The following is a 24,643-nucleotide window of genomic DNA, read 5'->3' on the forward strand; positions in this document are numbered from 1 at the left end:
GCCAATGGGCTAAGAAGTGGCAGATGGAGGTTAATTCAGATAAATGCGAGGTGCTGCATTTTGGGAAAGCAAATCTTAGCAGGACTTATACACTTAATGGTAAGGTCCTAGGGAGTGTTGCTGAACAAAGAGACCCTGGAGTGCAGGTTCATAGCTCCTTGAAAGTGGAGTCACAGGTAGATAGGATAGTGAAGAAGGCGTTTGGTATGCTTTCCTTTATTGGTCAGAGTATTGAGTACAGGGGTTGGGAGGTCATGTTGCGGCTGTACAGGACATTGGTTAGGCCACTGTTGGAATATTGCATGCAATTCTGGTCTCCTTCCTATTGGAAAGATGTTGTGAAACTTGAAAGGGTTCAGAAAAGATTTACAAGGATGTTGCCAGAGTTGGAGGATCTGAGCGAGAGGGAGAGGCTGAACAGGCTGGGGCTGTTTTCTCTGGAACGTCAGAGGCTGAGGGGTGACCTTATAGGGGTTTACAAAATTATGAGGGGCATGGATAGGATAAATAGGCAAAGTCTTTTCCCTGGGGTCGGGGAGTCCAGAACTAGAGGGCAAAGGTTTAGGGTGAGAGGGGAAAGATGTAAAAGAGAGCTAAGGGGCAACTTTTTCACGCAGATGGTGGTACGTGTGTGGAATGAGCTGCCAGAGGATGTGGTAGAGGCTGGTACAATTGCAACATTTAAGAGGCATTTGGATGGATATATGAATAGGAAGGGTTTGGAGGGATATGGGCCGGGTGCAGGTTGGACTAGATTGGTTTGGGATATCTGGTCGGCATGGACGGGTTGGACCGAAGGGTCTGTTTCCATACTGTACATCTCTATGACTCTATGACTGGTTGATGAAAGGCACAAATATGAAATTTCGTTAAAGTAGGTGTAGGGATCAACTTTATTAACCACATCTGAAATAATAAACTGTGAAGTAAGATGAGCAGTGCTCTGGGACTATTCAAAGGGCCTCTCAAAAAGTTGCAGATGAGGATTTTTTGACTTGATTTTGCAAAGGCTTGGTTTCTGAATGCATTATTTTGAGCTGCTGGAGCAATTTGGATGTAATCACTGAACACAGCAAGGAAAGAAAGCCTGACATAGATATGCAGACAGTTATTGCAGCTTCATGAGGTCTTCAACCTGAAAAACATGTGGAAGGAGAAGACATTGAAAAGAGGTTCTGGCAATGACCATAAAGCACGTGCTGAGAACACCAGTTCTATTTGGCTCTGAATCGGGATCAGTGCCTGAGCAGACTAAGCTTCGTTATGTAGTTTTGTCATTTGCTTGAAACCCAACTGGAACCTTGAAGCAGGGCTCGGATAGCCCTTCCAGAGAGTTTCCCTCACATTCTATGTTAGTGGATCTTTCCAGGTAGGAGATTGTAACATCAATCACATCTAAGTTGTCGTTTGTACTTTTTGTTTTCAGCGCCAGTGGACCAGTTCAAATATGCATGTTAAAAACAAAGCACTGTTGAAAACAAATCCCTTCAAAGTAAACTTGAGTTAAAAGGTGATTTCCAATGTACTTACAGGTCACAGGAGTGATGGCTTGAAGTAAGTTAATACAATTTCTAAATCAAGTAACAGGATAGAATAAAGAAACAGTTAGGAATCCTACTTCAGATACAGCAAGCAATGGTAAAAGTATAAGTATTGTGATTAAACCAATAAACGGGTGAATAAAGCATCAGTGAGAAGGGACAAGTAGGAGTGTAAGGAATAAATTAAATGAGGCGCAAGCACAAATTCAAATTGAAGATTGTGATTATAGTAGCCAATACTGAGATATGGCTGCAGGATGGTTAGGATTTGGATCTTAATATGCCAGAATATAAGATTTACAGGACAGAGAGGAAAAATGGTGCAGCAGCAGTGGAGTAGCCTTACTGATTAGAGATCAAGTCACTTCAACGGTGAGGGAGGTTATAACAAGGGGAAACCATTCAATGGGGATGTTATGGGTAGAACTGAAGAAAAGTCAAGGATCCAGAAGTTTAATAAGTCTTTTTTATAGATCTCTTGGTAGCAACTTTAAAGTGCTGGTTGTATTAATACAGAAATGAGGCAAGTATGTCGCAAAGGAAGGGTGAAATGAGACAGAGACTGCACAGTAAACTGGAAAAAATCTGCTCATGGGTAAATCAACTGAAGAACAGTAGAGGATGTTCAAAGAAATATTTAATGCAGTTTACAACCAGTTTATACCCTGAGAGGGGGGAAAAAAGCCACAGATAACTAAAGAGATGGGGACAACAAAAAAACTAAAAGAAAAGGTTGACAAAAATGCAAAAAAAAAGCACTAATGCCACTGAATTGGAAAGGTACAAAGCCCAGCAAAGCAATTCAAGCTATTAGAAGGAATTATAAAAGACAATAAATGAAAGGGGTATCAAAGTCAATAATAAGAAATTGTATAGCTATATAAAAGGCGATTGTGTGGTCAGTTGTAATGTTGGGGATATTATCAATGACTGAGGGGAAACAAAGGTCACATTGATACATTTTGCCTCAGTGCTTACAGCAGAAAGGGAGGAAAGTTTTCTGGTAATCCCAAGGAAATTAATAGTGGACTGTGGACAGGGACTAAATAAAATTAATGTAAGTAAAACAATAATAAGGGAATGAACTGAACCAAAGAGTGACAAATCTCCAGGACCTGATGGTTTCTATGAGAGAGTGTTAAAGGAAGTCGGGGAGCACTTTGTCACTGCCCTAACTATAACCTTTTGAGTTCCTTAGATACAAGTTGTTGCTCTGGATTGGAAAATTACATGTCAGTCCACTTTTTAAGAATGACGAATGAGGAAAATCGGGGAATGACAAACTAGTTAGCCTAATATCTATGGTGGGGAAATTGTTGGAGTCGAAAATCAAGAATAGAGTAACTGAACACCGTTAAAAATTTGAATCGATCAAGAAGAGTCAGCATGAATTAATGACAAGTAGATCATGCACGAGAAACCTTACTGAATTTTTTGAAGAGGTGACTAAGCTCGTGGAATAGGGAATGTCTATGGATGCTATTTATATGGATTTTCAGAAACCATTTGATAAAGTGTAAGAAACTGCTAACTAAGGTATGTGTCCAACAAACTGAGGACATATTACCGACGTGGCTGGGAAATTGGTTGAGTGGCAGGGGACAGTAGGAATAATTGGTAAGTACAAAGTTGTCAGGGTGTCTCACAAGTGTGTTAGGGACTCAATCATTCACATTCATTATTAATAACTTGGATAATGGTATAGAAAGTCATTATATCCAAATTTGCTGATAGCACAAAGTTAGGTAGAATGTCGGTGGTGTAAATGATAGAATAAAACTAAAATATCGATAGCAACAAAAACATAAATTGCTGGCAAGGTCTGGCAGCATCTGTAGAGAGAAATCAGCGTTAATGTTTTGGGTTCAGTGACCCTTCCTCAGAACTGATAGTAGCTTGCAAAAATTTGTTTTTTTTATGCAGAAGATTGGAGGAATAAGGAGTAAATGATAAGTGGAAATAGAGCCCAAAGAGAGAAGAACAGTTGGACAGACAAAGGCATGGAAAGGAGAATGAATATCTTATTATTGGCAAAGAATGGATGGTGTGTAATAGGAGACCATGTGGTATGTGGGAGCTGGGGTAAGGACAAAGGAGAAAGTGCTTCAAACCCTAACAATGTTAAATTAGATATTGAGTCCAGAAGGCTATGGAGTTCCCAAGTAGAAAATGAAGTACTGTTCTCCCAGCTTGTGCTGAGCTGCATTGGTGCACTGCAGTAGGCCTGAGGTGGAAATGTTGGCCATAGAACCTGGTGGTGTGTTGAAGTGGTAGGTAACTGGAAGCTCAGGGTCTCTTTTATGAACAGAACCTAGGTGTTCTGCGAAGCAGTCACCCAGGATATGCTTTATTTCCTCAATGTAGAGGAGACCACATTGTGACCAGTAAATGCAGTAGACTAGATTGAATGAGTGAAGTGCAGGTTAAGTGCTGATTTACCTGAAAGGTGTGTTTGGGCCTTTGGACACTGAGGAGGGAAGAAGTGAATGGGCAGGTATTACACCATTTGCAGTTGCTGCAGAAGCTAAAATATAGATAGACTAGGTGAATGGGAAAAACCGTGGCAGATGGATTTCAATGGAAGCAACCATGAGGTTATCTGTTTTGGAGCACAAAAGGATAGATCAGGATATTATCAACATGGAATGAAGTTAAATACAGTGAATGTCCAAAGAGTCTTGGGGATTCAGGTGCTACAAATATTTGCAGAAAATATTCAAGAAGGCTAATGGATTGCTGGCCAATAAATCTGGAGGATTGGATTCCAAGGTTGTAGAAGTTATGCTGCTGCTATATAAAACCTTGGTTAGACACCACTTGGAGTATTGTGAGCAGATCTGGACACCACATGTTAGGAAGGCTAAATTGGCCTTTGAGGGAGTACAATGCAAGTTTACAAGAATAATACCTGAACTTAGATTTGAGGTTATGAGGAGAGCTTGTACAGACTCAGCCTATTTTCTCTAGAACTCAAAAGATTAAGTGCTGATCTGATTGAAGTATTCAAGATATCAGCATGAAAAGTCAGAAAGATAAAGATAAACTGTTTACATTGATTGGAGCTTCTAGAACTACAGGGGACGAATAGACTGAAAATTAGGGCCAGATCATTCAGTAGAGATATTAGGAAGCACTTCTACACACAAGCTTTTAAACTTCCTTCTACAAATGGCAGTTGATACTACACGTTGTAAATTTTAAATTTGAGATTTTTGAAAATTTTTGTAGATTTTGGTTAATGCACCTAGTATTTAGAACAAACTCAATAAATTAACAACACAAATACAGGTTAATCAGTACAATCTGATAGAACAAAGAACATTACAGCACTGTACACGCCCTTCAGCTCTCAATGTTGCGCCTACCTGTGGAAGCAATCTGAAGTCCATCTTTCCTACACTATTTCATTTTCATCCATATGTTTATCCAATGACCATTTAAATGCCCTTAAAGTTGGCGAGTATACCACTGTTGCAGGCAGAGCGTTCCACGCCCCTGCTACTCTGAGTAAAGAAACTACCTGACATCTGTCCTATATCTTATCACTCCCCAATTTTAAGCGATGTACTTCATGCTAGCCATCACCATCTGAGGAAAAAGGCTCTCACTCTCAAAGATCAGTCCTCAGCAGAGGTCTCACCTTCGTTCCCACACGTTCTCGGACATCACCATGTCCAACTCCGCCCCCACGCCGACCTCTGTCCCCGCCCCCAGGCCTAACCCTGCCCCCACATCCAGCTCCAGTCCCACACCAAGTCCTAGCTCCCCGCCCTGCCGTGTGTTCACCATCCCTCCAGACCTGCCCCTCTCTGAGGATGAAAGATCAGTCCTCAGCAGAGGTCTCACCTTCGTTCCCACATGTTCTCGGGTCAATGAATTCAATACACGGAGTGACATCGAACAATTCTTCCGCCGCCTTCGCCTCCGTGCCTTCTTCTTCAATCAAGACTCCCGCCCACCCTCTGACGACCCCTTCTCCCACCTCCAACACACCCCGTCCACCTGGACACCCCGTGCTGGCCTCCTACCTGCCCTCGACCTCTTCATAGCAAACTGCCGCCGCGATATTAACCGCTACCTGAACTCCCACACCCCTCCCACCCACTCCAACCTCTCACCCTCGGAACGCGCAGCCCTCCACTCCCTCCGTTCCAACCCCAACCTCACCATCAAACCAGCAGACAAGGGAGGCGCGGTAGTAGTTTGGCGCACTGACCTTTACACCGCTGAGGCCAAACGCCAGCTCGCAGATACCTCCTCCTCCTACCGTCCCCTTGACCATGACCCCACCCCCCACCACCAAACCATCATCTCCCAGACCATCCATAACCTCATCACCTCAGGGGACCTCCCATCCACCGCCTCCAACCTCATAGTCCCACAACCCCGCACCGCCCGTTTCTACCTCCTGCCCAAAATCCACAAACCTGACTGCCCCGGACGACCCATCGACTCAGCCTGCTCCTGCCCAACCGAACTCATCTCGGCATACCTCGACACGGTCCTGTCCCCATTAGTCCAAGAACTCCCCACCTACGTTCGTGACACCACCCACGCCCTCCACCTCCTCCAGGATTTCCGCTTCCCCGGTCCCCAACGCCTCATCTTCACCATGGACATCCAGTCCCTGTACACCTCCATCCCCCATCACGAAGGACTCAAAGCACTCCGCTTCTTCCTTTCCCGCCGTACCACCCAGTACCCTTCCACCGACACCCTCCTTCGACTGACCGAACTGGTCCTCACCCTGAACAACTTTTCTTTCCAATCCTCCCACTTTCTCCAAACAAAAGGAGTCGCCATGGGCACCCGCATGGGCCCCAGCTATGCCTGCCTCTTCGTAGGGTATGTGGAACAATCCATCTTCCGCAACTACACTGGCCCCACCCCCCATCTTTTCCTTCGCTACATTGATGACTGTATCGGCGCTACCTCGTGCTCCCACGAGGAGGTTGAACAGTTCATCCACTACACTAACACCTTCCACCCCAACCTCAAATTCACCTGGACAGTCTCGGACTCCTCCCTCCCCTTCCTAGACCTTTCTGTTTCTATCTCAGGCGACCGAATCAACACGGACATCTACTACAAACCAACCGACTCCCACAGCTACCTGGACTACACCTCCTCCCATCCTGCCCCCTGTAAAAACGCCATCCCATTCTCCCAATTCCTTCGTCTCCGCCGCATCTGCTCCAAGGAGGACCAGTTCAAAATACGTACAACACAGATGGCCTCCTTCTTCAAGGACCAGCAATTTCCCCCCCGACGTGGTCGACGGTGCCCTCCACCGCATCTCCTCCACTTCCCGCTCCTCCGCCCTTGAGCCCCGCCCCTCCAACCGCCACCAGGACAGAACCCCACTGGTCCTCACCTACCACCCCACCAATCTCCATGTACAGCGCATCATCCGCCGTCACTTCCGCCACCTCCAAACAGACCCCAGCACCAAGGATATATTTCCCTCCCCTCCCCTATCAGCTTTCCGTAGAGACCACTCCCTCCGCGACTCCCTTGTCAGATCCACACCCCCCACCGACCCAACCTCCACTCCCGGCACCTTCCCTTGCAACCGCAGGAGGTGCAACACTTGCGCCCACACCTCCCCCCTCACTTCTCTCCAAGGCCCCAAAGGAAACTTCCATATCCGCCACAGATTCACCTGCACCTCCACCCACATCATCTACTGCAGCCGGTGTGGCCTCCTCTATATTGGGGAGACAGGCCGCCTACTTGCGGAGCGATTCAGAGAGCACCTCTGGGCCACCCGGACGAACCAACCCAACCACCCTGTAGCACAGCATTTCAACTCCCCCTCCCACCCCCCCGTGGATATGCAGGTCATTGGACTCATCCACCGCCAAACCACAACAACGCGACGGTCGGAGGAGGAGCGTCTTATCTTCCGACTGGGAACCCTCCAACCACAGGGGATGAACTTGGACTTCACCAGTTTCTTCATCCCCCCTCCCCCCACCTTGTCTCAGCCGAATCCCTCCAGCCCGGCACCGCCTTCCTGACCTGCAGTCTTCTTCTTGACCTCTCCGCCTCCATCCTACTCCGACCTATCACCCTCACCTTGACCTCTTTCCACCTATCACATTTCCAACGCCCCTCCTCCAAGTCCCTCCTCCCTACCTTTTATCTTCTCCTGCTGAACACTCTCTGCTCATTCCTGAAGAAGGGCCTGTGCCCGAAACGTCGAATCTCCTGTTCCCTGGATGCTGCCTGACCTGCTGTGCTGTTCCAGCAATAAAGTTTCAACTTTGATCTCCAGCATCTGCAGACCTCACTTTCTCCTCTCACTGTCCACCCTATCTAACCCTATGATTATCTTACATGTCTCAATTAAGTCACCTTTCAACCTTCTTCTCTCTAATGAAAACAGCCTCCAATCACTCAGACTTTCCTCATAAGACCTTCCCTCCATACCAAGCAACATCCTAGTAAATTGTCTCTGAACCCTTTCCAAAGCTTCTACATCCTTCCTATAATGCGGTGACTAGAACTGTACACAGTACTCCATGTATAGCCACAACAGAGTTTTATACAGCTGCAACATGAACTCGTGGCTCCGGAACTCAATCCCTCTACCAATAAAAACTAACATGCTGTATGCCTTCCCAACTACCCAATCAACCTGGGTGGCAACTTTGAGGGATCTATTTACATGAACACCGAGATCTCTCTGCTCATCTATACGGCCAAGAATCTTTCCATTAGCCCAGTACTCTTTATTCCTGTTGTTCCTTCCAAATTGAATCACCTCACATTTTTCTGCATTAAACTCCATTTGCCATCTCTCAGTCCTGCTCTGCAACTTAGCTACATCCCTCAGTAACCTGTAACATCTTTCGGCACTGTCCACGACTCCACCAACCTTAGTGTCATCAGCAAATTTACTAACCCACCCTCTACGCCCTCATCCAGGTAATTTGTGAAAATGACAAACAGCAGTGAACTCAAAACAAATCCTTGCAATACACCACTAGTAACTGAAACTCCAGGATGAAAATTTCCCATCAACCACCACCCTCTGTTTTCTTTCAGCTTGCCAATTTCTGATCCAAACCATTAAATCACCCTCAATCCATGCCTTTGTATTTTGTGCAGTAGCCTACCGTGGAGGACCTCATCAAATGCTTACTGAGATCCATACACACAATATCAACCGCTTTACCATCATCCACGTGTTTGGTCACCTTCTCAAAGAACTCAATAAGGTTTGTGAGGCATGACCTATCCTTCACAAAACCGTGTTGACTGTCCCTAATCAACTTATTCCTTTCTGGATGGTTATAAATCCTGTCTCTTATAACCTTTTCCAACACTTTGCCCACAATTGAAGTAGGGCTCACTGGTCTATAATTACTAGGATTGTCCCTACTCCCTTCTTGAACAAGGGGCCAACATTTGCTATCCTCCAGTCATCTGACACTATTCCTGTAGACAATGACGACACAAAGGCCAAAGCTGAAAGCTCTTCAATCTCCTCCCTGGCTTCGCAGAGGATCCTAGGATAAGTCCCATTTGGCCCAGGGGATTTAACTATTTTCACACTTCCCAGAATTACTACCACCCTCTCCTTGTGAACCTCAATCCTGTCTAGTCTATCTCCTGTCGCCTTGGACTGCCCACACAACTTCCCACTACTATCCTTGATTGGCCTTAATCATTCCTTTTATCCTGATATACCTATAGAAAGCTTTAGGGTTTTCCTTGATTCTCTCTGCCAATGACTTCTCATGTCCCCTCCTGGCTCTTCTTAGTTCTGTCTTTAGGTCTTTCCTGGCTAGCTTGTAACTCCCAAGCGCCCTACTTAGCCTTCATGTCTCATTCTAACATAAGTCGCCTTGTTCCTCTTGACAAGAGATTCAATTTGCTTCATAAACCACGGCTCCCTCACTAGGCCACTTCCTCCCTGCCTGACAGATGCATACTTATCAAGGACATGCAGTAGCTGTTCCTTTAAAAGCTCCAGATTTCAATTATGCCTATTCTCTGCAGTTTCCATACTCTAACCTATGCATCCTAAATCTTGCCTAATCACATCATTATTGTGTTTTCCCCAGTTAGAACTCTTGCACTGTAGTATATACATATCCTTTCCACCACTAAAGTAAACATAACAAAATTGTGGTCACTATCACCAAAGTGTTCACCTACCTCCAAATCTAACACCTGGCCGGGTTTATTACCCGGTACCAAATCCAATGTGGCTTCACCTGTTTTTGGCCTATCTACATACTGTGTCAAGAAATCTTCCTGCACACATTGGACAAAAACTGACCCATCTAAAGTACTCAAACTATAGTATTTCCAGACAATGATTGGAAAGTCTCCCATAACAATTACCCTGTTAAACTCGCTCCTATCCAGAATCATCTTTGCAATCCTTTCCTCTACATCTCTAGAACTATTTGGAGGCCAACAGAAAACTCAAGAGGGTGACCTCTCCTTTCTTTCTATCCTCAGCCCATACTATCTCAATAGACGAGTATCAAATGTCCTTTCTGCCACTGTAATACTGTCCTTGTCTAACAATACCACACCTCTCCCTCTTTTACCATCTTCTCTGTTCTCACTGAAACATCTAAATCTCAGAACCTGCAACAACTGTTCCTGTCCCTGCTCTATCCATGTTTCCGAAATGGCCACAACATCGAAGTCCCAGGTACCAAGCCATGCTGCAAGTTCATCCACTTTATTCCGGATGCTCCTGGCGTTGAAACCACCTTCCTATTTGCTGGTGCACTCTTGCAACCTTGAAACCATATTTCTGACCTCACTACTCTCAAACTCCTGGACAATGGAGCTACAATTTAGGTTCCCATTCCCCTGCTGAATTAGTTTAAACCCTCCTGAAGAGCAATAGCAAATCCCTCCACCCCAGGATATTGGTACCCCTCTGGTTCAGGTGTAGACCATCCTGTTTGTAGAGGTCCCACATAACCCAGAATGAGCCCCAATATCCAGGAATCCGAAACCCTCCCTCCTGCACCATCTCTGTAGCCACGTGTTCAACTCCTCTGTCTCCCTCTTCCTCATCTCGCTAGCACATGGCATGGGCAACAAACCAGTGATAATAACTCTGTTTGTTCTAGCTCCAAGATTCCACTCTAGCTCCATGAATTTCTGCCTTAAATCCCCATCTCTTTTCTGACCTATGTCATTAGTGCCTGTGTGGACCACGAGTTGGGGCTGCTCCCCCTCCCCCTCAAGGATCCCGCATACGTGATCTGAGACATCTCAAATCCTGGCATTTGGGAAGCAGTACACCAACCGTGAACCTCCTAACTGTCCCCCCAACTATGGAGTCCCCAGTGGCTAATGCTCTGTTCCTCTCTCCCCCTCTGTGCCAGAGACCTGTATCCCATGGCTTAGCCCTGGTAAGTCACCTCCCTCCCCCAACAATATCAAGAACTGTATACTTATAATTGAGGGGAACCACAGGGGATCCCTGCACTGTCTGTCGGTTCCCTTTCCGTCCCCTGGCTGTAACCCATCTGCCTTTTTCTTGTACCTGAAATGTGACTGCCTCCCTGTAATTCCTCTCAATAACCCCCTCTGAATGATCCGAAGTTCATCAACTCCAGCTCCAGTTCCCTAACACGGTTTTCGAGGAGCTGGAGTTGGGTGCATTTCTTGCAGGGACACTTGAGGTGATCCTTGCCTCCCACCTTCTGCAGGAGGAACATTCAACTGCCCTAACTGCAATTTCCACTATTCAAAATCCCCAAAGAGACTATTGAAAATTAAATAATTTTTAAAAAGTTTCCTTACCAATCTGGTGCACAGAACCTTTTTTTTTTGGATAAACATTACAGAGACATAATTACAAGGAGATCAAAGATGGAACTAAATATTCAGGGCTATGTGACTTTTTGAAAGTTAACAATCTCACAACACCAGATTATAGTCCAACAGGTTTATTTGGAAGCACTAGCTTTTTAAGCATTGCTTCTTCATCAGGTAGCTGTGGAGCAGAACCATAAGACACAGAATTTATGACAAAAGGTTAGTGTCATGCAACTGAAATGACGTACAGTGGAACCTCAATTATCCAGCATTCGATTATCTGAATATTGGATTATTAAGCAAGATTGCAAGGTCCCAATGCTTGGCTAAAGTATGTTATGCAGCATTCGATTATCTGGAATTCAATTAACTGAACAAAATACTCCCCACCCTATTATATGAATATGTCCTTCATATAATCGAGGTTACTCTGTGTTGAACAAACCTAGATTGCTGTTAAGTCTTTCATCTTTTAGAATGGATTGCAGGTTTTGGTTCATTAGTATGCAATCCCAGAAACCTTAAGTTATCTCGAGAATGTGACTTAAAAGAAGTTCTGGTATGTAAATATTAATGAACTGAAACCTGCAATCCATTCGAAAAGATGAAAGACTTAACCGCAATCTAGGTTTGTTCAATATATCATTTCAGTTGCATGACCCTGTAACCTTTTGCTATAAATTGTCTTCTGTTCCTGCTCCATAGATACCTGATGAAGATTAGTGCTATGAAAGCTAGTGCTTCTAAATAAACCTGTTGGACTATAACCTGGCATTGTGTAATTTTTAACTTTGTTCACCCCAGTCCAACACTTTTTGAAAAAGTAGATAAGAAGGAAAGAGTGGTTGGGTAGCTTCGTTGGTACTGGATGGAATTAGTATGATAGCAAAAAATAAGCTCGGATCAGAAGATGTAGAATCCATTTGAAAATTAGAGATAAAAAGTGAAGGAGGACACTAGTAGTCTATAGGCCCCCTAACATATAGCTATATGGTAGAATAAAGAATAAATTAGGAAGTATTGCAGTGAACTGGGAAAGAAGTTTAGCAGCAAAGACGGTCGAACAATAGCAGGCATTTTAAGAAAATAGTCATGGCTCACTGCAAAGATATATTGCAGTGAAGAAGAAGGATTCTAGGAAGGGAATAAGTCAACCATGGTAAACCAGGGAAATAACGATTGGATGTCTTGTCTTTCAATTTGATACTATGTGGCAATGTTAATATTAAGGCAGAGGATTGAGAAAGTTTTAAAAACTAACAAAAGGTAACCAAAAAAGAATAATAAAGGAGAAATAAACTGAGGGTAAAATTGCAGAAATATCGAGAAAGACTGCAAGAGCTTTTTTAAATATATAAAAAGGAAGAGAACAAGGCCACGGTTAACATTGGTCCCTTTCGAGAATGAGACAGGGGAAATAATCATGGGGAGCCAGGAAATGACAGCAGAGTTAAATAGAAACTATGTGTTAGTCTTCACATGAGAAGATGCTGATAACATTCCCAAATTACTAAATAATCAAGGGGCAAAAAGAGGAATCATAGAGATGTACAGCACAGAAACAGACACTTTAGTTCAACTCATCCATGCCGACCAGATATCCTAAATTAATCCAGTCCCATTTGCTAGCATTTGGCCCATATCCCCCTCAACCCTTCCTATTCACATACCTATCTAGATGCCTTTTAAATGTTGTAATTGTACCAGCCTCCACTTCCTCTGGTAGTTCATTCCACACACACACACCACTCTCTGCATGAAAAGGTTGCCTCTTAAGTCCCTTCTAAATCTTTCCCCTCTCATCTTAAACCAATGCCCTGTAGTTTGGACCCCCTACCCTGGGGAAAAGACCTTGTCTATTTTATCCTATCCATGCCTCTCATGATTTTATAATCCTCTGTAAGTTCACCACTCAGCCTCTGACACTCCAGGGAAAATAGCCCCGATAGCTCAAATCCTCCAACCCTGGCAACAGGAAAGGAAATAAATACTACAATTATCACGAGAGGTGTGCTAGAGAAACTAATATGGCTGAAGATGGATAAGTCCCTGGACTTGAAGGAGTGCAATCTAGGATATTAAAGGAGCACAGATAATACAATATAAATAAATATATAAATACAAAATAGAATAGGAATAAGCCATTCCGTTCTTTGAGTCTGCTCCATCATTCAATGTGATCATGTCTGATCATCTCGCTGTAAATGTAATATTCTGTTTCTGCTTTTGTCCCATGCCGTTTGGTCACTTCAGTCCCAAGAAATATATCTATCTCCTTGAAAACATTCAATGCTTTGTCCTCACCTGCTTTCTGTATAAGAGAATTCCACAGGCTCATCACTCTTCGAGGAAGAAATTTCTCCTCGACTCAGTTCTTAATGGCCTTTGTTGTATCCTTGACCCTTGGTTCTGGACTCCCCACTCATCAGGAACATTCTTCTTGCATTTACCCTGTTTAGTCTTGTAGAATTTTATAGGTATTGATGACTTGAAGAATGGAGGAGCTGAATATTATTCAAATTGAGAAAGACTGCAGAAAGCTACAGAACAGGGATTTAGGAGTCCCCGTTCATGAATCACAAAAAGCTCATTTTTAAATTCAAGAACTAAGAGGGAAGGACTTTATTTCAAAAGGAATGGAACATAAAGGTAGGGACAAGGTGCGAGTCACATCACAGCTGGAATACTGTGAACAGTTTCAGGACACTTATCTAAAGAAAGATATACTTGCATTGCAGTCCAGAGAAGGAATCACCTGATTTGGAGGTTTTAAAAGGAGAGGTTGAGTAAGTTAGACATGTACTGTCCGAAATTTAGAGGAAACTTTATTGAATTTAGAGGAAACTTTATTGAAACATACAAGATACAACTAAGTTAGACATGTACTGTCCGGAATTTAGAGGAAACTTTATTGAAACATACAAGATTTTTAGGGAACTTGATGCAGAAAAGTTATTTTCCTTGTGTGAAAGTCTTGGACAAGACAGACGAAGAGAAATTTCTGAGGTTGGTGAATCTGGATTTTTCTTACAAAACTGGGTTTGATTGTTAGGTATATTCAAGGCTGTGATAGGAAACTTTAATTTGTAAGGGTCTAGGGGTTTTAGGGAAAAGGCAGGATAATGGAGTTGAGGATTCTCAGGTTAGTAATGATCTAACTGAATGACAGAGTAGACTCCGTGGCCTGCATGGACTATGTATGCTCCTATATTTTAATGTCTTGTGGACTACTAATTCCTTTCTGAATAATTGTTTGTAGGAAGTTCCCTACCACAGAGGTTAAACTGATTGTTCTATAATTGCTGGATTTATCCTTACAACCTTTCTTCAGTAAGCTGTAATGAGTGCAGTTCTCCAGTGTTCTGGTACCCTTCCCAAGTTACAGGGAAGACTGAAAGATTATGACCAGTGCCTCACTTCCTTCAAAATCCTTGGATGCATCTCATCTTGTTCTGGTACCTTGTCAGTTTTAACAATAGCCTATCAAAGACTTGTTCCTTATTAATTTTAAACTCTTCTGGTGATGGTCTTTCCTCCTCTGTCACCTTGTCCTGAGCAATATCCTTTTGTAAAGACAGATGCAAACTATATATTTATTGCCTCTGCCATGCTCCCTGCAACAATGTATAAAATTCCCTTTTTGGTCTCTAACTGGCCCTACTCCTCTTCTGACCACTCACTCATTATTTATATGCCGAGAAGACTTTGGGATTCCCTTTTGTTAGCTGATAGTATTTTCTTATAATTCCTCTTTGCTTCTCTTGTTTTTTTCACCTTGCCTCTAAATCTTCAGTATTCTTCTTTGATTCTAAGTTGTATTTTCTGTCTTTCACCTGTCATCAGCACTTCTTTTTCTTTTTAATATTAATTTCTACCACCCTTTATCATACAGGGAACACTGGATTTGTTTGTCCTATCTTTCCAATTTGAGGGAATATACCTTCCCGATTCTACTTGAACCACCTGCTCTTTGAAGATAGTCCATTATTCACTTACTGTTTTGTCCCACAAAACTGTTGTTCTCGTCAATCCTGCCTAGTTCTGTTCTTGCCACATGAAGACAGCGCTCTTCCAATTGATTATCTATTATTCTAGATTGTTTTATCATCTTCAGCACATACTGAATCTTATGATGCAATGATCATTGTCTTGTAAATTGTTCCTCATTGACACTAGGCCCACTTATTTCCAAGGACCAAGTCAAACAATGTCTTTCTGTTGGACTGGACACATACTGCTGTCGGAAATTCTCTTCAACACAATTCAGGAATGCTTGAACACTTGCTCCTTGCTGCCTCTTAAGCTGAAAGTATCCCAGTTTATATTAATGTAATTGAAGTCCCCCATTAAAACTACTCTACATTTAATTTCCCTGTAGATTTGTTCCTCTACTTCTTTTCCACTAGTTGGTCTCAACTACACCAAGCAATGAAATTATGCCCTTTCTCTTTCTTAGCCCTAGCCAAACTGGCTCTGACCTTGAACCCTATCTGAGATGTCCTCTTTATCCAGCAGTGCAATGCTCTCCTCAACCAATATTACAACCCCACCTCCTTGCTACCCCTCCTTTCCTTTCTTTTCTATCTTTCCTGAACAACTTTTATCCAGGAATATTTAACATCCAGTCTTGCCCTTCCATGAGCCAAGACCCCATCACAGCCACAACATCATGGAAATTAGGATCTGGACTTTGCTATCTGACAATGCAGTGTTCCCAGGTTTAATTGAAGCATTCAAAAGTGAACTATTATCTGAAGAGACAAAATTTGCAGGGCTGTAGGGAATAGGCACAGAAGTGGGTCTTGGTAAGTTGCTCCTGCAGACAGCAAGCATGGAGACAATGGGCTAAATTACGACATTCTGACCTGTACATTCTGTCATTCTCTGGGTGATATTTGTTTTCCTAGTCGAAGTACATAACTTCACATTTCTCTATTCTGAAGTTCATTTGACATTTTCTAATGTTGTTCTGTTTATGTTGCCTTTCGTTAATAGAATACATAACACCATCCCACCAATTACATCTCTTTCCCTGAAATGACCAATGAAGCTCAAACCCCTTCTCCAAGTAAAATCCAAAATGTGGTGAAGAACTGTTCAAATAGGATAATCTAATTTCTGACCCTCCAAAGAGCCATTTAGTTAACTGATCCATTATGGCCAGAATCTCAAAACATTCATATGTTCTGTTTCACCGTTGAGATTTTCTTCACTTTTATTTGGGAAACACGAACTGTATCCCCTCTGTTACAATTTTTTTTGTTACAGGGAAATTAGGATGCAGAAAGTTATGAAGATGATTCTTTTTTCCCTCTGTACATGCAGTTAGTGTATAGTCAGCAGCCTGCAGGTCTCTGAGCAAGATAGATTGTTGATAATAACTGAAGGAAGCATAATGATATCAGATGCCCTACTATTCAAAGATGCAAAAAACAAATACAGGTCCAAATAACTGTTTTCTGCAGTGCTAATTTGAAGATGAAATGTATATGCATACAGTAGAAATGACATTTTCTGGCCGTATTCGAGGTTTCAAAAAGGTTCCTGGAGTTGTTTTAAAGTCTCTGTAAATTTAATTGAAGTAATAAAAAATTGATATTTTTGTGAATGTGCAATGTGTGATCATTTTGTTTACTGGGGAGAGGCTTTGGTCCATTTTGTTTTTGGTTTTAATGTTTCTTTTGCCATTTATTAGTATGTGTTTCTTGTCTATGTATGCAATAGATTCCAATTAAACTCTCTATGTATTGATTTAATTTCAAGAAGCATTACTTTCAAACTGCTTTGTTCTTTGCCAGGAAACTTATTGTCCAAGCCCATTGTGAACATCTAGAAGACATGCTGGGTCTTTTTGAAAAGGAAGAATGTCTGCTGAACAAACTAAGTATGCTGGTAAGGCAATATTTACAATCCCAAACGTGGACAAAGTGAAAGAATATTTATAGATGACTGAAGCATTCAATAAGAGAAAAAAATCTGCAATCACATACTGTGAGCAACAATTTTAAACCACTAAAGTTAGGGTTTTGATTGCATGTTTAAAAATCTCAGCTGGCGATGAAGTGAGCTTTTCAAGTGGTCATTCTGAAACAGACATGTAGGGTGACTTTCAAATTCCTACCATCCTGTTCCCCATAAACATGGTGTCATCTCTCAATGCCTTTGTCTACGCCTGAAGGATTGCCATCCTGGTGTAAAGATAAATGTTAGAAGTAGAAAGGTACTATTTTTAACACTCATTAAAGAGATGTTTATCTGCAGAGAAAGCAGATGTAAGTTTGTTGCAATTAATTTATCGGGCGCAGTGAGGAGAGAGGAGCAGGGGCTGCCGAGAAGGTAAATCACTGCTTTAAAAACTTAGGTTGTGAATAGGCAGAGTGCACGCTGGGCAGAAGTGCTCAGGATGACTGTGTAAGTGAAGTAATATATTTGGGTGGTTGCATTACCCAAAACACTATTTAGGTAGTGTCTCCCATCCATCCTCCACGTCTTACCAACAAAAAAGGTTCTGTGCGCCAGATTGGTAAGGAAACTAGATTTAAAATTTTTTTTTATCTTTCAATAGTCTCTTTGGGAATTTAGAGTAGTGGGAATGGCGGTTAGGGCAGTTGAATGTTCCTCCTGCAGAACGTGGAGGGAAGGGTCACCACTAGTGTCCCTGCTGACTTCATCTGCAGGAAATGCACCCAACTCCAGCTCCTCAAAAACCGTATTACGGAACTGGAACTGATGAACTTTGAATCATTCAGGAGGCGGAGGGGGTGATTGAAGGGAATTACAGGGAGGCAGTCACACCTCAGGTACAAGCAAAAGGCAGATGGGTTACAGCCAGGGGACAGAAGAGGAACCGGCAGACAGTGCAGAGGTCACCTGTGGCCATTCCCCTCAATTACAAGTATACCATTTTGGATATTGTTTGGTGGGGGGCAGAGGATGACTTATCAGGGCTAAGCCATGGGATACAGGTCTCTGTACAGAGTCTATCCCTGTTCCTCAGAAGGGAAGAGGGGAGAGTAGCAGAGCATTAGTCATTGTGGATGGCATAGTTAGGGGGACAGATAGAGGTTCAGTGGGAATGAGAGAGATTCAAGGTTGGTGTATTGCCTCCTAGGTGCCAGGGTTCGTGAGGTCTCGATTCACATTTTCGGGATCCTTGAGGGGGAGGGGGAGCAGCCCCAAGTCGTGGTCCACACAAGCACTGACTTAGGTTGGAAAATGGGTGGGAATTTAAGGCAGAAATTCATGGACCGAGGGTAGAATCTTGGAGCTAGAACAGACAGAGTTGTTATCTTTGGTTTGTTGCCATGCCACGTGCTAGCAAGGCAAGGAAGAAGGAGACAGAGGAGTTGAACACGTGGCTACAGGGATGGTGCAGGAGGGAGGGTTTAGGATACCTGGATAATTGGGGCTCATTCTGGGGTAGATGGGACCTCTACTAACAGGATGGTCTACATCTCATTCTGGGGTAGATGGGACCTCTACTAACAGGATGGTCTACATCTGAACCAGAGGGGTACCAGTATCCTGGGAGGGAGATTCACTAATGCTTTTCGGGAGGGTTTAAACTAATTCAGCAGGGGGATGAGAACCTAAATTGTAGTTTTAGTGTCCAGGAGTTTGAGAGTAGTGATGTCAAAAATATGATTTCAAGGTTGCAAGAGTGCACCGGTAAGCAGAAAGGTGGTTCCAAGTATGTCTACTTCAATGCCAGGAGCATCTGAATAAGGTGCGTGAACTTGCAACATGAATTGGTACCTGGGACTTCAATGTTGTGGCCATTTCAGAGCAGGGATAGGAATGGTTGTTGAGGTTCTGGGATTTAGATGTTTCGATGAGAACAGCGAAGATAGTAAAAGAGGAGAAGGTGTGGCATTGTTAGTCAAGGACAGTATGACAGTGGCAAGAAAGGACATTTAAGGATATGTCTACTGAGGTAGTGTATGGGCTGAGGTTAGAAACAGGAAAGGAGAGGTCATCCTCTTGGAAGTTTTCTATAGGCCTCCGAATAGTTCCAGAGATGTAGAGGCAAGGATTGCAAAGATGATTCTGGATAGGAGTGGGAGTAACAGGGTAGTTGTTATGAGAGTCCTTAAATTTCCAAATATTGACTGGAAATACTATAATTCGAGTATTTTAGATTAGATTCACTACAGTGTGGAAACAGGCCCTTCGGCCCAACAAGTCCATACTGACCCTCCGAAAAGCAACCCACCCTGACCCATCCCCCTACATTCACCCCTGACTAATGCACCTAACACTACAGGCAATTTAGCTTGGCCAATTCACCTACCCTGCACATCTTTGAATTATGGGAGGAAACCGGAGCAAACCCATGCAGGGAGAATGTGCAAACTCCACATAGAGAGTTGCCCGAGGCAGGAATTGAACCTGGGTCCCTGGCGCTGTGAGGCAGCAGTGCTCACCACTGAGCCACCATGCCACCCCTAGATGGGTCTGCTTTTGTCCAGTGTGTGCAGGAGGGTTTCCTGACACAGTATGTAGATAGGCCAACAAGAGGTGAAGCCACATTGGATTTGGTACCGGGTAATGAACCCAGCCAGGTTTTAGATTTGGAGGTAGTTGAGCACTTTGGTGATAATGACCACAATATGGTTATGTTTACTTTAGCGATGGAAAGGTATATACCGCAGTGCAAGAGTTATAACTGGGGAAAATGCAATTATGATGCGATTAGGCAAGACTTAGGATGCATAGAATGGGGTAAGGAAACTGCAGGGGTTGGGTGCAATTGAAATGTGGAGCTTTTAAAGGAACAGCTACTGCATGTTCTTGATAAGTATGCATCTGTCAGGCAGGGAGGAAGTGGTCTAGTGAGGGAGCCATGGTTTACTAAGCAAGTTGAATCTTTTGTCAAGAGGAAGAAGGTGGCTTATGTTAGAGTGAGACGTGAAGGCTCAGTTAGGGCGCTTGAGAGTTAACAAGCTAGTCAGGAAAGACCTAAAGAGAGAACTAAGAAGAGCCAGAGGGAACATGAGAAGTCATTGGCAGATAGAACCAAGGAAAGCTTTATGTATGTATATCAGGAATAAAAGAATGACTGGAGTAAGATTAGGGCCAATCAATGATAGTAGTGGGAAGTTGTGCGTGGAGTCTGAGGAGGTAGGAGAAGTGTTAAATGAATATTTTTTTGTCGGTATTCACACTGGGGAAAAAACAATGTTGTCGCGAATACTGAGACACAGTTGACGAGACTAGACAGGATTGAGGTTCACAAGAAGAAGGTGTTAGCAATTCTGGGAAATGTGAAAATAGTTCAGTCCCCTGGGCCAAATGGGATTTATCCTAGAATTCTCTGTGAAGCCAGAGAGGAGATTGGAGACTGTGGCTTTGATTTTTGTGTCGTCATTGTCTACAGGAATAGTGTCAGAAGACTGGAGGATAGCAAATGTTCTACCCTTGTTCAAGAAGGGACAATCCTGGTAATTATAGACCTTACTTTGGTTGTTGGTGAAGTGTTGGAAAAGGTTATAAGAGATAGGATTTATAATCACAGTTTTGTGAAGGGTAGGTCATGCCTCACAAACCTTCTTGAGTTCTTTGAGAAGGTGACCAAGCAGGTGGATGAGGGTAAAGCGGTGATGTGGTGTATATGGATTTCAGTAAGGTATTTGGTAAGGTTCCTCACAGTAGGCTATAGCGCAACATACGGAGGCATGGATTGAGGGTGATTTAATGGTTTTGGATCAGAAATTGGCTAGCTGAAAGACAGAGGCTGATGGTTGATGGGAAATGTCATCTTGTAATTCACTTACTAGTGGTGTACCGCAAGGATCTGTTTTGAGTTCACTGCTGTTTGTCATTTTTATAAAAAACCTGGATGAGGTTGTCAAATTTGCGGATGACACTAAGGTTGGTGGAGTCGTGGACAGTGCCGAAGGATGTTACAGGTCACAGAGGGACGTAGATAAGCTACAGAGCTGGGCTGAGAGGTGGCAAATGGAGTTTAATGCAGAAAAGTGAGGTGATTCACTTTGGAAGGAACAACAGGAATAAAGAGTACTGGGCTAATAGTACGATCCTTGGCAGTGTAGATGAGCAGAGAGATCGTGTACACAGATTCCTCAAAGATGTCACTCAGGATAATTAGATTACTTAGTGTGGAAACAGGGCCATCGGCCCAACAAGTCCACATCGACCCTCCGAAGAGTAACCCACCCAGACCTATTCCCCTACATTTACCCCTTCACCTAACACTACGGGCAATTTAGCTTGGCCAATTCACCTAACCTGCACATCTTTGGACTGTGGGAGGAAACCGGAGCACCCGGAGGAAACCCATGCAGACACGAGGAGAATATGCAAACTCCACACAGACAGTTGCCTGAGGCGGGAATTGAACCCGGGTCTCTGGCGCTTTGAGGCAGCAGTGCTAACCACTGTGTCACTGTGCCGCCCCGTTGATTGGGTTGTTAAGAAAGCATACAGCATGTTAGCTTTTATTGGTAGAGAGATTGAGTTTCGGAGCCACGAGGTCATGTTGCAGCTCTACAAAACTCTGGTGTGGCCACACTTGGAGTGTTGCGTACATTCTGGTCACCGCATTATAGGAAGGATGTGGAAGTTTTGGAAAGAGTTCAGAGATGATTTACTAGGATGTTGCTTGATATGGAGGGAAGGTCTTGTGAGGAAAGGCTGAGGGACTGGAGGCTATTTTCATTAGAGGGAAGAAAGTTGAGAGGGGACTTAATTGAGACATGTAAGATAATCATAGGGTTAGATGGGGTGGACAGTGAGAGCCTCTTTTCTTGGGTGGTGATGGTTAGCACGAGGGGACATAGCTTTAAATTGGGGAGTGATGGATATAGGACAGATGTCAGAGGTAGTTTCTTTACTCAGAGAGTAGTAGGAGCGTGAAATGCCCTGCCTGCAACAGTTGTCGACTCGCCAACTTTAAGGGCATTTAAATGGTCATTGAATAAACATATGGATGAAAATGAAATAGTGTAGGATAGATAGGCTTCAGATTGGTTCCACAGGTAGGCGCAACATAGAGGGCCGAAGGGCATGTACTGCGCTGTAATGTTGTATGTTGTGTAATTATACTGCAAATTATTTGTGCCAGTAAGACCAAAAAGGGTCCACTTAAAGTGATCGTGCTTCTTAGATTAGATTACACAGTGTGGAAACACGGCCTTCGGCCCAACAAATCCACACCGACCCTTCGGAGAACAACCCACTCAGACCCATTCCTCTACATTTAAACTTTCACCTGACACTTTAGCATGGCCAATTCACCCAACCTGCACATTTTTGGACTGGGATGAAACCGGAGCACCTGGAGGAAACCCACGCAGACACGGGAAGAATGTGCAAACTCCACACAGACAGTTGCCTGAGGTGGGAATTGAACCCAGGTCTCTGGTGCTGTGAGGTAGCAGTGCGAACCACTGTGCAACCGTGCCGCTTCCTTAGATACTTCAAAAATCCTCAACTAAAACTTCCTCTCAATCCTTGCACTCTCTTCCTTTCCTCAGAGGATAGTGCAACAAGCCATTAAAATTAGTCAAAAAGTGTGGTGCTTGGAAAGCACAGCTGGTTAGGCAGTATCCGAGGAGGAGGAGAGTTGACATTTCGACCATAAGCTCTTCATCAGGAATGTAGGGGTGAGCCCAAGGGGCTTGAGAGATAAGTGGGAGGTGGGGTGGGTCTGGGTGGAAGGTAACTCAGAATGTGATAGGTGGATGAAGATGGGGGGACGATAGTGAATGGTCAGTGTGGAGGGGATAAGTGGGAAGGAAGATGGACAGGTAGGACCGTTCAAAAGAGCGGTGCTGAGTTGGAGGGTTGGATCAGGGATAAGGTAGGGGGAGGGGGGATGAGGAAACTGGTGAATTCGACAATGATTCTGTGTGATTGGAGTCCCAAGGCAGAAGATGAGGTGTTCTTCCTCTAGTCATTGGGTGGCTAGGTGGAGGAGACCCGGGACTTGCATGTCCTTGGTGGAGTGAGAGGGGGTGTTGAAGTGATGGGCCACAGGGTAGTGGGGTTGTTTAGTGCATGTGTCCTAGAGATGTTCTGAAACGTTCCATTAGTTGGCATCCTATCTCCCAAATATAGAGCAGACCATTTCAAGAGCAATGGACACAGTAGATGAGGTGTTTGGAGGTGCAGGAAAATCTCTGCGAGATATGGAAGGATCCTTTGGGGCCTTGGATGGAGGTGAGGGGGGAGGTGTGGGCACTAGTTTTACACCTCTTGCGGTAGCAAGGGAAGGTGTCGGGAGTGGAGGGTGGGTTGGTGGGGGGGCGTGGCCCTAAAGAGGGAGTCGCAAAGGGAATGCGCTCTGCGGAATGTTGAAAGGAGTGGGGAGAGAAATATATCTTTGGTGTTGGAGTCTGACTGTAGATGGCAGAGAATGATTTATTTTATCTGGATTATAGTGGTGCTGGAAAAGCACAGCAGGTCAGGCAGCATCCGAGGAGCAGGAAAATCCTGCTCCTCGGATGCTGCCTGACCTGCTATGCTTTTCCAGCACCACTGTAATCTAGACTCTGGTTTCCAGCATCTGCAGTCCTCATTTTTGCCTTATTTTATCTGGAGGTTGGAGAGCTGAAAGGTAAGTGCTGGGGTGTTCTGTCCTTGTTGCAGTTGAAGGGTTGGGGTTCAAGGGCGGAGGTACGGGAAGTGGAAGATATGCGCTGGAATGTATTGTTAACCACGTGGGATGGGAAATTGCAATCCTTGAAGTAGGAGGCCATCTGGGATGTTTTGGAGTGGAATTGGTCCTCCTGGGAACAGATGGAGCGGAAGAATTGGGAGTAAGAGATAGCGTTTTTACAGGGGTGGGGGGTTGGGAGAAGGTGTAGTCCAGGTAGCTGTGGGAGTCAGTGGTTTGAAGTAGATGTCCATGTTGAGTCAGTTGCTGGGGGAAGGGGAGGGAGGTGTCTGAGATGGTCCAGGTGAAGTTGAGGTCAGCATGGAAGGTGTTCGTGAAATTGATGAACAGTTCAACCTCCTAATGGGAGGATGAGATGGCGCCGATACAGTCATCGATGTAGCGGAAGAAAAGGTGGGAATGGTGCCGGTGTAACTCTGGAAGATGGACTGTTCCACATACCTGACAAAGAGGCAGCTGGGGCCCATGTGTCTGCCCTTGGCTACCCCTTAGGCCTGAAGGAATTGGGAGGATTTGAAGGAAAAATTGAGTGTGACGATCAGTTCAGCCAATCGAATGAGTAATACAACCATGCTACCTTCTGCTAGATAAGTGAGCTGCCTGCAGGGAACATTTTTCACCAAAATAGTTTTTGTAATGTAGAGTGACGCCAAAACGGAGTTCAATT

The 24,643-nt window shown here is 44.0% G+C and overlaps 1 protein-coding gene across 4 annotated transcripts in view; it reads left to right on the top strand.

Moving 5' to 3' along the window:
* Nucleotides 1-24,643, top strand: part of LOC122548705 (kinesin-like protein KIF24) — a 130,101-nt gene that overhangs the window by 98,535 nt on the left and 6,923 nt on the right. For all 4 annotated transcript variants that reach the window (XM_043687516.2, XM_043687515.2, XM_087989900.1 and 1 more), the window contains one exon: nt 17,138-17,231. In XM_043687516.2, the coding sequence (XP_043543451.2) occupies nt 17,138-17,231 (94 nt within the window). The remainder of the gene's footprint in view (nt 1-17,137; nt 17,232-24,643) is intronic.

Source organism: Chiloscyllium plagiosum, unplaced genomic scaffold, assembly GCF_037043375.1.
Source record: "Chiloscyllium plagiosum isolate Xiang-an unplaced genomic scaffold, Cpla_swu_hap1 HiC_scaffold_1, whole genome shotgun sequence".
In the NCBI taxonomy this organism is placed as follows: Eukaryota; Metazoa; Chordata; class Chondrichthyes; order Orectolobiformes; family Hemiscylliidae; genus Chiloscyllium; species Chiloscyllium plagiosum.